General features: G+C 41.7%; 2 protein-coding genes across 2 annotated transcripts in view; one reads left to right on the top strand and one right to left on the bottom strand.

Moving 5' to 3' along the window:
• Window positions 1-12,233, bottom strand: part of LOC123786522 (paraneoplastic antigen Ma6F-like) — a 159,904-nt gene that overhangs the window by 53,594 nt on the left and 94,077 nt on the right. Inside the window, exon 3 of the mRNA XM_087860348.1 lies at window positions 1,781-1,813. Coding sequence (XP_087716474.1) covers window positions 1,781-1,813 — 33 coding nt within the window. The remainder of the gene's footprint in view (window positions 1-1,780; window positions 1,814-12,233) is intronic.
• Window positions 2,364-11,527, top strand: LOC123804154 (synaptonemal complex protein 3-like). The gene is made up of 8 exons (XM_045816134.1): window positions 2,364-2,487; window positions 3,363-3,432; window positions 3,585-3,619; window positions 5,591-5,708; window positions 6,584-6,683; window positions 8,452-8,550; window positions 11,240-11,344; window positions 11,474-11,527. Exons 1-8 carry the CDS (start codon window positions 2,364-2,366, stop codon window positions 11,525-11,527), a joined length of 705 nt encoding a protein of 234 aa, XP_045672090.1.

The raw sequence follows: 12,233 nt of genomic DNA, 5'->3' as shown, positions 1-12,233 counted from the left end.
TCAGAGAGGGAGACAAACCATGAGAGACTTTTGACTCTGGGAAACAAACTGAGGGTTGAGGAAAGGGAGGTGGGTGAGGGGATGGGGTAACCAGGTGAGGGGCTTTAAGGAGGGCCCGTGATGTGATGAGCACTGGGTGTTATATGCAACTAATGAATCATTGAACACTATATCAAAAGTAATGATGTACTGTATGTTGGCTAATTGAATTTAAATTAAAAAAAAAAAAGATTGATGTCTGGAATATATGAAATGCTTCTACAAAACTGTAAGAAAGTCATCCTACCCATTTGAAGAAAGGTCATGATACCCACATAGATGATGCCATGGAAAAGGAAATTGAAATGGCCAATAAGCATATAAAGGAGCTCAATCTCCTTAGTGGTTGGAGAAATGCAAAAGAAGACCACCACCCCAAACCCAAATGTAATCCGATTATACTCAGCATTGGTGAGAATACGGAACAATTAGTACCCAACCTGCTGGTGGGAGTCATAAGCTGCAAACAATTTGGCTATACCGAATACTCACCTAGCCTGTGACCTAGCAATAGGTCATTAACTCCTCTAAACTCTTGGACTCCTTCAAACGCTACAAAACTCAATTGCACGTATGCCAGACATCAGAATATTCCTAGCGTCACCGCTTTTAAGGGCTCTGAAGTGGAAAGTACCCACATGTCCATGGACAAGAAAACGGATGAATGAATTGAGGAGTGGAATGCTACAACAGGGAAAATGAAAGCAGTACGGCTCCGCGGAATAGTATAGGTGATACTGTTAGGACACAATGTTGGGCGAAAAAGGAAGCGGCGGAACACGAGGCAGAACGCGATACAATTTATTGTACTACCCAGGCAACACACCAGGAGGCCAGGACAGTCAAGGATACATACACGGGTCTCTAAAACAAAACAAAAACCAACCAACCAACCAACCAGCCAACCAACCAACCAACCAACCAACCAGCCAGCCAGCCAACCAACCAACCAACCAACCAACCAGCCAACCAACCAACCGAAAAACAAACCCTAGAAGACGGAGGGGGGTGGTTTACACGGGACACGCGGGAGGATGGCTATTCCTCTGCGAGTGGAAGCAGTGGGTGGGAAGGGCCCCGGGAGGAGACTGGCCAGGAATTGTTAAAGTGTCCCACGTCAGGAAGGCGGAGGCTTGAGCACCTACCTGTTCCACACTCCCGGATCCTTTTGTCCTTTCCCAGGAAGACGGCCTGTGAAACGTCCCTGAACGGTAGAGCTGCAACGGCCCGGCCCGGGCCTCAGTCCTGGATCCTCGATCCTCGATCTTCGATTCTCGATCCTCGATCCTCGATCCTCGACCCTCGACCCTCGGCACCAGCGCCTGGGCGGCAGTTGGTCCAGGGGGCGTGTCTCGGCCGAGGTCCCGCCTCCCGCATGCGCGCTGTGCCGGCCAATCAGGGACGCTCCCGCCCAGGCGAGGCTGTCTCGCTCCTCTCCATCCCTTGGCCCTCAGAGGAGCATCGCGGAGGGTGTGGTGTGGAGGTCGCTGTGCGGATGGAGGGATGGAGGGAGGGACAGAGAGGCAGAGGATGGGGTGGGGCATAGGGACCCTCAGGGAGGCCCAGGCGGGTAGGGAGCCGGACCGGTGGCCATGGGGGGGGGCGTGGTTCTCCTCAGACGTGAGGGGATCAGGGTGTGGGACAGCGGCGGCTGGGCTGACCTCTGAGGTGATGTCCCCACAGGGTCCTCTGGGGCTCTGACAGGACATGACGAGGGCCCTGAGGGCAGGGCTGGCAGGGCCGGCAGGGCGGGGAGCGGGTCTGACGGTCCCCACTTCCTGGGAAGGTCGCACCTGGTGAGGAGGGGCCGTCTGCGTCTGTCCCTCCTGCCCGGCCGCCCGGCCGCACAGTTTGGTCCCCCGAGGTCGTCCTGGGGTCCAGATGGCATGTCGAGGAGCCCCCCCTCCCCCCCAGACCTGACCGTCCCCGGACAGGGGCAGAACGCTTATTCCCCATCCATTCGGAGGGGACATTTATTTTTGTCCCGGCCACGGTTGGGCCTCCAGACCAGCACATTGTCCCGCGAGGACCTAGGGGTGGGGATGGCCTCCGTCCCAACGTAGAGGCAAGAATGTGGCGGAAGGCCCTGGCCCTCAGATGCCCCGGGGCAGGTCGCGTGCCCTGGGTCTGAGCCGGGGGCGGGGGCGGGGGCGGGTAGGCGTCCGCCGTCCGCGTCGTCTTTGTCCCCTCCCGGTCCAACGAGAGACACGAGGACACGCCCACTCTGATCTGCACAGAGGACCCTTGCCTGGCATCGCTCACTGACCATGTCCCCATTTCTTTAATGCGTGTTTGCGCTCACAAGGTGCAGGAGACACCTCGGGATGGCGCCGGCTGGGAGGAAGCGCCCGGGGAGAGCTGCGAAGGCCCCGGTGGAGGCTCAGGGTATGGCAGCCTATGACTTTGGGAGACAAGAGAGAAGAGAGCTGAGTGGGCCAGAGGCTGAAGGTACTGGCTATCACACACCTTTGCAGATACAGCACTTGTAGATACCGCACACGAGGCAGGTCACTGCTTTGGAGTCCTCCGCGTTGTAAAAACTAAAATCCTCGTGTGTGTGTGTGTGTGTGTGTGTGTGTGTGTCTGTCTGTCTGTCTGTCTCTGTGTGTGTCTGTCTCGGCGTGGGTCTGTCTGCCTCTCTCTGTGTATGTCTGTCTCTGTGTGGGTCTCTCTCTCTCTCTCTCTCTCTCTCTCTGTGTCTGTCTGTCTCTGTGTGGGTCTGTCTGTCTTTCTGTCTCTGCGTATGTCTGTCTCTGTGTAGGTCTCTGCGTGTGTGTGTGTGTGTGTGTGTGTGTGTGTGTGTGTGTGTGTGTGTAAAAAGCAGTTTCATGTACCAGAGGTTGTCCACTTGATCCTCCCGTCCCAAACTGGGATTACAGAGGCTTAGGTAGCAGCTCTTCTGCTCCCCCACAGTCTTTCTTTCCAAAATATCTCACACCTGCTGGGTGATGTGCTCTGCCATTAACCTTGAAAGGCTTGTAACACTGTCTCCATGGCATGGTCCTGGTCCCTGATCCAGTTTCAGCTGACCTGGCACATACATGCTTCCTTCCCTATGTCTGCCTTAAAAAACTTTTGTTTGCAAGAGGCCTAAAAAACTCCACAGTGAGGATATTGCTCCCTGAAAACTGATCAAAATGCCATACTTCGTTTTATTGTTTTAATTCCGTTAGCCAACATGTAGTACATCATTAGTTTGTGATAAAATGTTCAATGATTCATTAGTTGCGTATAACACCCAGTGCTCATCACATCACATGCCCTCCTCAATGCCCACCACCATGCTTCATTTTAAAATGTTTTCCACTTTTATTTCAACACAGGAGACAATCCAGTAACCGATAAACATGGGCGAAAAAGGCCTTCCACAGAAACATTTGAGGAAGATGTGGGGTAATGTGTTCGTAGCATTTTCAGTCTCCAGATCGAGGCACCTTGGCTAACGTACCAATTATTCTCTGTAAAATCCTAGAATGAGACATTTCTTCCAAAACAAATATGACCGTTGTTTATCCTTAATAATGTTTGATGTAACTTCTTCACAGAAATGAAGTACAGCAGATGCTGGAAGGACTTGGAGGTATGCTTAAGTGATATTTGCAGTGGAAAAAAAAAAGTTTTAAACCATACAGCTTTTTAAAAAGATTTTATTTTTATTCATTTGTCAGAGAGAGGGAGAGAGAGGCAGAGAGAGGCAGAGAGAGAGCACAAGCAGGGGGAGAGGCAGGCAGGGGGAGAGGCAGGCAGAGGGAGAAGCCGGCTCCCCGCTGAGTAAGGAGCCAGACGCGGGACTCGATCCCAGGACCCTGGGATCATGACCTGAGCCGAAGGCAGCTGCTTAACCAACTGAGCCCCCCAGGTGTCCCAAACCATACAGCTTTTATAAATGGAAATGTTAATGAGAGGTCTACAACACTGATTTTACTGCCTTGTTCTCGTATGTAGGATACTACACAAGTATTTAGTGTGATTCAACTTTGCAAGTTTCTTTACTGACCTTTTCCATTGTTGATGTGGAAAAGTAAAAATGGTACTAACATTGATGAGGTAAGAATGATGCCATTATTTTATACATGTGTACATATAATGTACTGTGTAAGAAAATGGACGGAGAAAAGTTTGTACCTCCTTTTGTGTGCACAGATTAGTGATATATCAGTATCTACTGTCAAGTTTAAGTTTTCTTAATTTAGTTACTTTTCATAACTTTCCGGTGTCCTATTCTTTGGAGTAGCAGCACACACTGAATCCTCTAAAAAACAAAAACAAAAACAAAACAAAACCCCCCCCAAAAACCCTCTTTATTGTTTTTTTTTTTTTCATTAGCAAACTGTGTAGCTGCAAACTAAAGAACTCTCCTAGCTAGTGAGAAATATATAATCATATCCAAACTCCTAAGTTTCATGCTGTTCGGTCAGATGTCAGTTACACCACCTGCACTACAGGGCAGCACACTTAGCAGAGTTCACGTCAATTTACGGCTCTTGGATAGAGATCATCCTTACCAGAAAGTATGTTTTGAAAGCTTTGCTCTATTTGGTGGTGACAAAGTGCTTGCTTTGTGAGCTGTCTAATAAACTTCTTACTATAGATGAATTCCGGATGGATAAAATATTTTTATTATAATGCAGATCCTTCATGACTACTGAAAAATAACTATTGATTGTAGATCCATCAAGTCAAATCATATGATTTGCAAAGTTTTATTTGAAGTACTAAGAGTCTGTGAAATGCAGCACTTAACGGATAAAAGTGTTATGTTAAAAAGCTCCGTGAAAATATTTAAAAAATGTTTTTGAATTCATTTATTTAAATAGAATTTTTACACCCGCAGCGTTTGTCTCTTGTAGTAAAACAGTTAAAAGCATCACTCACTAGATTGCTTGAAAAATAATTTTTTAAATGTGCGATATAATTATTTTTATCCTTTTGAGGATCGTTTTTAAGAAAATACGTTTGTGCATTTTTTATAATGCATTCTAATGGTAATCCACCTAAACATGTCCCTTGAATTGGAGGATATTTTATAAATTTAGAAAAATTTGCCTTTTAGCCGTTTTCTCACAAGGAAATTAAAGTCTGTCTTTGGGAGTCTCCGTACACATTTTGATAATGGAAAATATCTTGATTATTATCCCCTTTTCATTATGTCTAAACGAAAAGGTGACCTGCAGTTAGAAAAATTAGAGTTGGGATACTAGTACTAGAAAGATTTTACAGAAAATAGTGAGCAAATCTTGCTTTTTGAAATGATGCCTGTGTTATAATTTTTATTTTACTTATTTTATTTTTTGACGTGTAATCGGCATACAATATTGTATCAGTTCCAGGCATACAACATAGTGATTGGACATTTATGATGCCTGTATTACAAATTTTAAATGTCACCATACGGTACTGTATGGTGACTAACATAACATAATAAAAAAATAAAAAAATAAATTTTATATGTCTTTGCACATTGCCGAGGCAACATTTACCCATATTGATTTGTATATATGAAAACAAAATGATTTTCAACACTAAATTTCGATGAATGTTTTCTATACAGTTGACATTAAACAGGCCCTTCTTGCAAAGAGAAAAATGTTCGAAATGAATGCAAAAGCTTCTGTCAAAACCACTAACGAAAAAATTGAGCGTGTTTGGAAAATACAACAAGAACAAAGGTGAAGTTGTTGTTTTTGTTTTTGTTTTTTTTAAGTCACGATGACATTTGTATCATTTCTTAGTATTCATTGTTGCAAATAACCTAAGGCAAATTCTATTATATTGAATTTTCCAGTGAAAAATAGATTTTACTTATTTTTTCCCTAAGCGGATAAATTCTGTTAACCTCACTCCTTAACAGAATTGAGATGTATTTCCTAGAAACCAATAAAGATGACCTTTTTTCCCTTTCCAATAACAAGTGAGTTTTCTTCCTATAACATTAATTCATATTTGTTCTAGACGTACAGTAGCTGAACTTCAGGTAAATGTCTTAAACCATTATTCTTGTTAACTGTATTCAGTTATGTAGAAAAGGTTAATCTTATATCATAAATAATTTGCATATTTTCACTAAATTGTGTTCACTGTTCTTTCTTAAAAATCATTGTTGTGCCAAAGAGGGGAAATATTTAAGTGAAATATTCCTGTTTGGAAATCTTCCATGATAAATGGATATGATATCCTTATTGAATCCATTTATCATATCAGAGCATGCATGTTCTTCAGTAAGAAGAAATGAAAAGTAAACTGCTTTTAGATGAAATGATTTTTTTTTCTGGAAAGTTGATAGTACAGTAAATCCTCACTAGTTTTTAAGAGGTAAGGCATGTGAGATAGCTTATATATTGGTCAGTTAGGAACAATACTTTTGGAATAAGAGTAAATTGTTCATATACCCTTTCTGTTTCCCATGAGATGCTTTCAGAGGCTATTATGCTATTACTGCCTTCTCCTTTTATAGTGCGAATTGTGTCAAATCAATTTTGTTTTGAATATGGTTAATTTTTTCATATCTTTATGAAGTATGACAGTGCTCATTATTGTTTTACAGGCAGAATCTTCATTTCAAATATTCTCAGCAGTTTCTGACTTTGTTTTGGGAGTGGGATACAGACATGCGGAAAGCCCAGGAACAAGAAGAAAAACTAGCTGTTGGTATCAGCCTTGGTTTAAAATTGATTTATTTATTGTATCAAAGTTTCAAGTTGCAATAGGTCATGAAAAACACAGGAGATAATGTAGAGTCCATGAGCCCAGATGGGTAAAGGTGGGTAGAAGAGGTAGCGGTGGGAGACTGAATGTTCTATTTGGATTGCTTCTGTCTATTTAGTGATATAGGAAGGTCACCAGTTAAGAGTTAGAGTGGTGGAGGAGGTGTTGCCTTTGGGGGGGCAGAGAAGAAGTCCTGAAATTGTTTCCTGAGAGCAGGCCAGCGAATGGACTAGGGAAATATCACTGCCAAGCAGCATTATGAGTCTGATTTAGGTTAGTGTCATAGTGATTCGTGAATTTAAAGTGAGACCACTCTGCATGGTTGTGGCAGAGCAGCTGGAGAGTTGGATTTTCCAGGGTTGCAATTTAGCCACGCAGACTGACAGAGTGAAAAAGAGGGCAAAGTACATGTGCAAGTGCATAGGTATGATGACGGGCCATGGAATTTAAGCCAAGAAGGAGGAAAAGGGAGAATGTGAGAGTGGAGACCTGGGGACAATGAAAAGTCGTGGGATCAACGGGATGTTAATCCTGAAAGAGTATTGAACTGTAGTAAAAAAAAAGGGGGAGAACTACAAACAGGGAGGTAGAGGTTGAACGTTTGGGGCAGGGGGAAGAGGAGAAACAGTATAGTACAGTGGTCAAGAGCCTGGACTCTGGAACCAATTTTGGGGGGTCCAATCCTGGTTGACCAGTACTAGCTGCGAAGTCAGGGACAAATTGTTTATCTCTGTACCTCACTCGGTTTCCTCACCTGTGAAAGGAGACGAGACATAATAAGAGTACTTGCCTCATAGAGTTGTTTTGAGGATTAAATAAGATCATATATAATAAGTTTATTTAAAATGGTTCAGAACAGTACCTGACACACAGTTCCTATATAAGTCTCTGCTCTAATTAATATTATGTAGATGTTGCAGTTATTGGGAATGACAGAATCCAGGGTATGACTATGTAAGTGAGTGACTGAAGTAGGGAAGAGGACAAAATTATTGTTGGAGATTAGGTCAAGGAACAGAGAGGCTAGTATCATCTGTATACATACTGAAATGACCAAGAATCAACACATGTTTCAAATGTTTCTAGAAAGAATATCTCTGGGACGCCTGAGTGGCTCAGTCGGTTAAGCATCTGCCTTCAGCTCAGGTCATGATCCCAGGGCCCTGGGTTCGAGTCCCACATCGGGCTCCTTGCTCAGCGGGAAGTCTGCTTCTCCCTCTGCCTGCCACTCCCCCTGCTTGTGTGCTCTCTCTCTCTCTCCCTCTCTGATAATAAATAAAATCTTTAAAAAAGAAAGAAAGAAAGAAAGAAAGAAAGAAAGAAAGAAAGAAAGAAAGAAAGAAAGAAAGAATATCCCTTCTGTAACTACCGTTAGGAAGGATTATTGTATAGATTTTTGCCTACTTGTGGCAAACACGTTATTGGAAAGGTCATTTGTGGATTTTGAAGTCAAAAATTAAAACATATTTTCGATATTGGTGAGACAGACAATTTCCTACTTAATGGCTGCTAGGTAGGATCATCGTATTGTTTTTGTATACTAGTGGTGAACACAATTATCTAAACTTGGTCATAAAAGTTGTTAAAACAGGAAATGTTAACAAGTATCGGTTTAAAGAATATTCCTTTCAAACTTTATGTATAATTATGTTTTCTAAACATTAAATGTTACCCACATTTTATCACCCTTTTCTTTTATATTTGTAGGGTATGTTCCGAGACCAACGAAAGGTTCTTCAACAAGCTAGAATTGTTCAGAACCAGACACTGCAAAAAATTAAAAATTTATATGAGCAATTCTTAAAGGTCTGTTGTATTTGGCAATGCCATACATTCTTATAAAACAAAATATGTAGGGGCGCCTGGGTGGCTCAGTCGGTTGAGCAACCGGCTCCTGGTATTGGCTCAGGCTGTGGGTCCTGATCTCATGGGTTGTGGGATCGAGCCCTGCCTCATGCTCCCTGCTTAGCGGGGAGTCAGCTTGAAGATTCTCTCCCTCTGCCCCTCCTCCCACTTCCATGTGCACATTGCTCTCCCTCTGTCTCTCAAATAAGTAAATAAATATTTTAAAAATATGTAATATGTATATAAAGGTACAAGACAGATTGTTTCTTTCCAAATCTATGGGGGGGGGAACCATTTAGGTTGTACATCTAAATTGTTAACCATTTTCCATTTGGAATTCGTTGCTTTGGATTTAACATAATTAGTAAATGCATTTTTATTTTAGGATTAATTAATAGTTTTGTGGGAGTCATTTAAAACAGGGAACTGTAAAGTGGGAATTTTACCTAGGAATATATGTATTGTGAAGAAAACTGGTACTTTAGTAACACTTTAATCATAATTTGTTGTCCAGCAATCAGTTTTGAGGAGATCAGCCATAAATATATAGTGGAAACTAGGAGGTCTATAAATCACTTCTACATGTCTTTTACTTGTATTAACAGTTTTTGTTAAACATGAGTAGGCAATTGTAATTGATGAATACCACTTTTATATTCAAATGTGTTACATGAGTGTTTTATGGCATATTTGCTTTTGGAATATTAGACTAATAATGACTTTATATACATACTTAAAATCATAAGGAAAGGTCTAAATGTATAACAGAATGAAAAAGCCAGAGGAGGACTAAACGTTTGTGAATTGAGAATGATCTGCTGTGATATTTGCACATTAGTAAGTTGTCCTCAGTGACACAGACCTCTTCTTCATGCAGATATATACTTATTTAGGAGGTGATGGGATGCTGCACATTCCCCTTCTTTTTTCTTGGTGTGTGTGTGTACGCGGGGGGGGGGGGGGTGGTGTTTGGGGGGGTGGAGGGAGGGGGGAGGGGGCGGCGGAAGGGAGTGGGAGGTGTACTTTACCTCTGCAATTGTACCTTAATATCTTTCTTTGAATTCCCACTGCTACTGCCCTCGTTCAGGATCTCACCATTCCTTGCTTATACTATTAAACTCTCATCTGAGTTCTCTCTTCTCCAGTCCATCCTTCACAGTTCTGCAATATGATCTTCCAAAACATATACCATTCCTCCCGAAAACCTGTCATTAGCTTCCCATTTTATTTTTCATTATTTTTTTTTATTATGTTCAGTTAGCCACTGTATAGTACATCGTTGGTTTTTGATGTAGTGTTCAGTGATTCATTAGTTACGAGCTCTGGGTGTTATACGTAGCTTCCCATTTTAAACTCTCAGGTAGTCAATGTCTGCCCTGTAACAAGACTCCCTTTGTAGTTTTATACTTATATTCCTCCTTTCCTCCCGCCCCTCCAGTACACTAACTCACCATTACTTCCTTGTTTCTAGAGCGCTTTCAACTCCCTCTTCCCTTTACCCACTGAAATCTTATTCTTTTGCCAACTAAATCAGAATCAATCTTATTTTCCAGTACACAGTTCATGGCAAGTTGTGTTTCCTTACTTGTTACAAAGTTTTGGTGTAGTTTTTATTTACGCGTTTTTTATTCTCACTGGAATAAGGAAGGAAGAGATCGTGCATTCATTTGCAAATTCCTCCACAGCACTTAACAGCACTTTTTACATAGTATGCACTAGATCACTGTTTGTTAAATGAATAGTAAAGATTTAGAACATGCTTGTGTTTCATAACTTAAAGAGGTCATGTTACAGATCATTTTATTCCCTCCAATGGAATCATGTTACATTGATTTTTACTCATTATAAGTGCACTGTTATGTGGTGTTTAGGAAGCTTATTAGAGGGGCGCCTGGGTGGCACAGCGGTTGAGCGTCTGCCTTCGGCTCAGGGCGTGATCCCGGCGTTGTGGGATCGAGCCCCACATCAGGCTCCTCCGCTGTGAGCCTGCTTCTTCCTCTCCCACTCCCCCTGCTTGTGTTCCCTCTCTCGCTGGCTGTCTCTCTCTGTCAAATAAATAAATAAAAATCTTAAAAAAAAAAAAAGAAAGCTTATTAGAGAGTTTAAAAATTATGGTATTTCATTCTATGGGACTGTCAGTCTTTTTCTTTTTTTTCCTCCACCTTGACCTTAACTGTTTATTAACCCATTGTTTCGAGCAAAGTGTACTACGGTCATGCCTCTATAGTAATAATATTTGACTCAAACACAACATTTAAAAAATTTCTTAAGTGGGTATTTTTATCTCCATGTATTAGGTATAATATTTTATTTGGAATAAATAAAGAGCATCCTTTGACTATTAAGACTTGTTGCTTTTGAAATTTAGTTTTTTAAAGATTTTATTTATTTTTGGGGGGAGAGAGAGAGAGCGCGCGTGCATGTGCACGAGCAGGGGGAGGGGCAGAGAGAGAGGGAGAAGCAGACTCCCTGCTGAGCAGGGAGCCAGACGTGGGGCTCGATCCCAGGACCCTGAGATCATGACCTGAGCCAAAGGCAGACGCTTAACTGACTGAGCCTCCCAGGCACCCCTTGAAATTTTTAATTTTACATGTTTGGAGCATGAGAGGAAAAGTGGTGGTTTATAACTGACCTAGGCTTTTTGTTTTAGAGTATGCAGGACTTAGAGAAGGACCATGAACATCTTCTCACTGATGAACAAAGTGAAGTTAGGGAAGAAATGACCAAGTTGCAAAACAGAATTGTGAGGGAAGCTGTAAGTAGTGTGTATTTAATATTAAGAACTAAGGAGGGGTGTGAGCATTGGGGTATTTTGTTTGCCAAAATGTATGTAACAATTACCTAAATAACATGTGAATGTTTAATATTTCCTTCCTTGAAACAGCAACAGCAAGAGCTGGCAATTGTTCAAAAGTCTCTTCATTCCCTGTTGTTCTGATGACTTTGAAGAAAGAACAGGAACCTAAGTTTTACGATACAAGTATAACATTAGCTACACTGAACCACGTTGTAGTAGTTTAAAAACTGTAGTTGAAATCAGTACATCTTGTTTATCATAGCTTGCTTGTTAAGTGCAAGAATCTTTTCCTGTTAAAACCCCAAACCCTAAACAGTTATGTGGGTAGCAGCAATTCCACAATTATATGTATTAAACTCTCAACCCTTCATTAGTAATGATGACTTTTTGTACTTAACACTGTCAATTAACTTTTAACAATAAGGATGATTTAATTTTAGGCTTGGCCTCAGTGGATCTGTATCAGTCCCAAAAGTTTCAAAGCACAAGTACAGAAAGAAGGCTACATTGCTTTTCCTAAAGGAAAAAAAATTAAAGAATATAAAATCTATCTTATCCGTGTACCCGCTTGTATTTATTCATTAGTTTACAGAGCCAATTCCAATAAAAATATGATTTCAGAAGAAAATGTACTCCACTGCCTTATAAAAATTATTGAAAGTAAACATGAGATTGTGTTTTTGAATAAATTAAACCGCCTAAAATCACTGGGAGAACAAAACTACATATATAAATATCAGTGCTGAGACATGGGTTTGTGAATATGTCATTTCCACAAAGACATCAAAATGTCATTTAATTGGTGTTGGTTCACTATTAAATGACACCTGCCCTTAGCATTGATTGA

This window comes from Ursus americanus, chromosome X, assembly GCF_024610735.1.
Source record: "Ursus americanus isolate L20-20 chromosome X, mUrsAme1.1.p, whole genome shotgun sequence".
NCBI lineage: Eukaryota > Metazoa > Chordata > Mammalia > Carnivora > Ursidae > Ursus > Ursus americanus.
This window is presented reverse-complemented; position numbering and strand designations above follow the sequence as displayed.

Coding starts and splice junctions, on each gene's coding strand:
- LOC123804154 (XM_045816134.1), top strand. CDS start 2,364: ATGGCGCCGGCTGGGAGGAAGCGCCCGGGGAGAGCTGCGAAGGCCCCG. Junction 2,488..3,362: donor GAGTGGGCCAGAGGCTGAAG/GTACTGGCTATC, acceptor ATTTCAACACAG/GAGACAATCCAGTAACCGAT. Junction 6,684..8,451: donor AACAAGAAGAAAAACTAGCT/GTTGGTATCAGC, acceptor TTATATTTGTAG/GGTATGTTCCGAGACCAACG.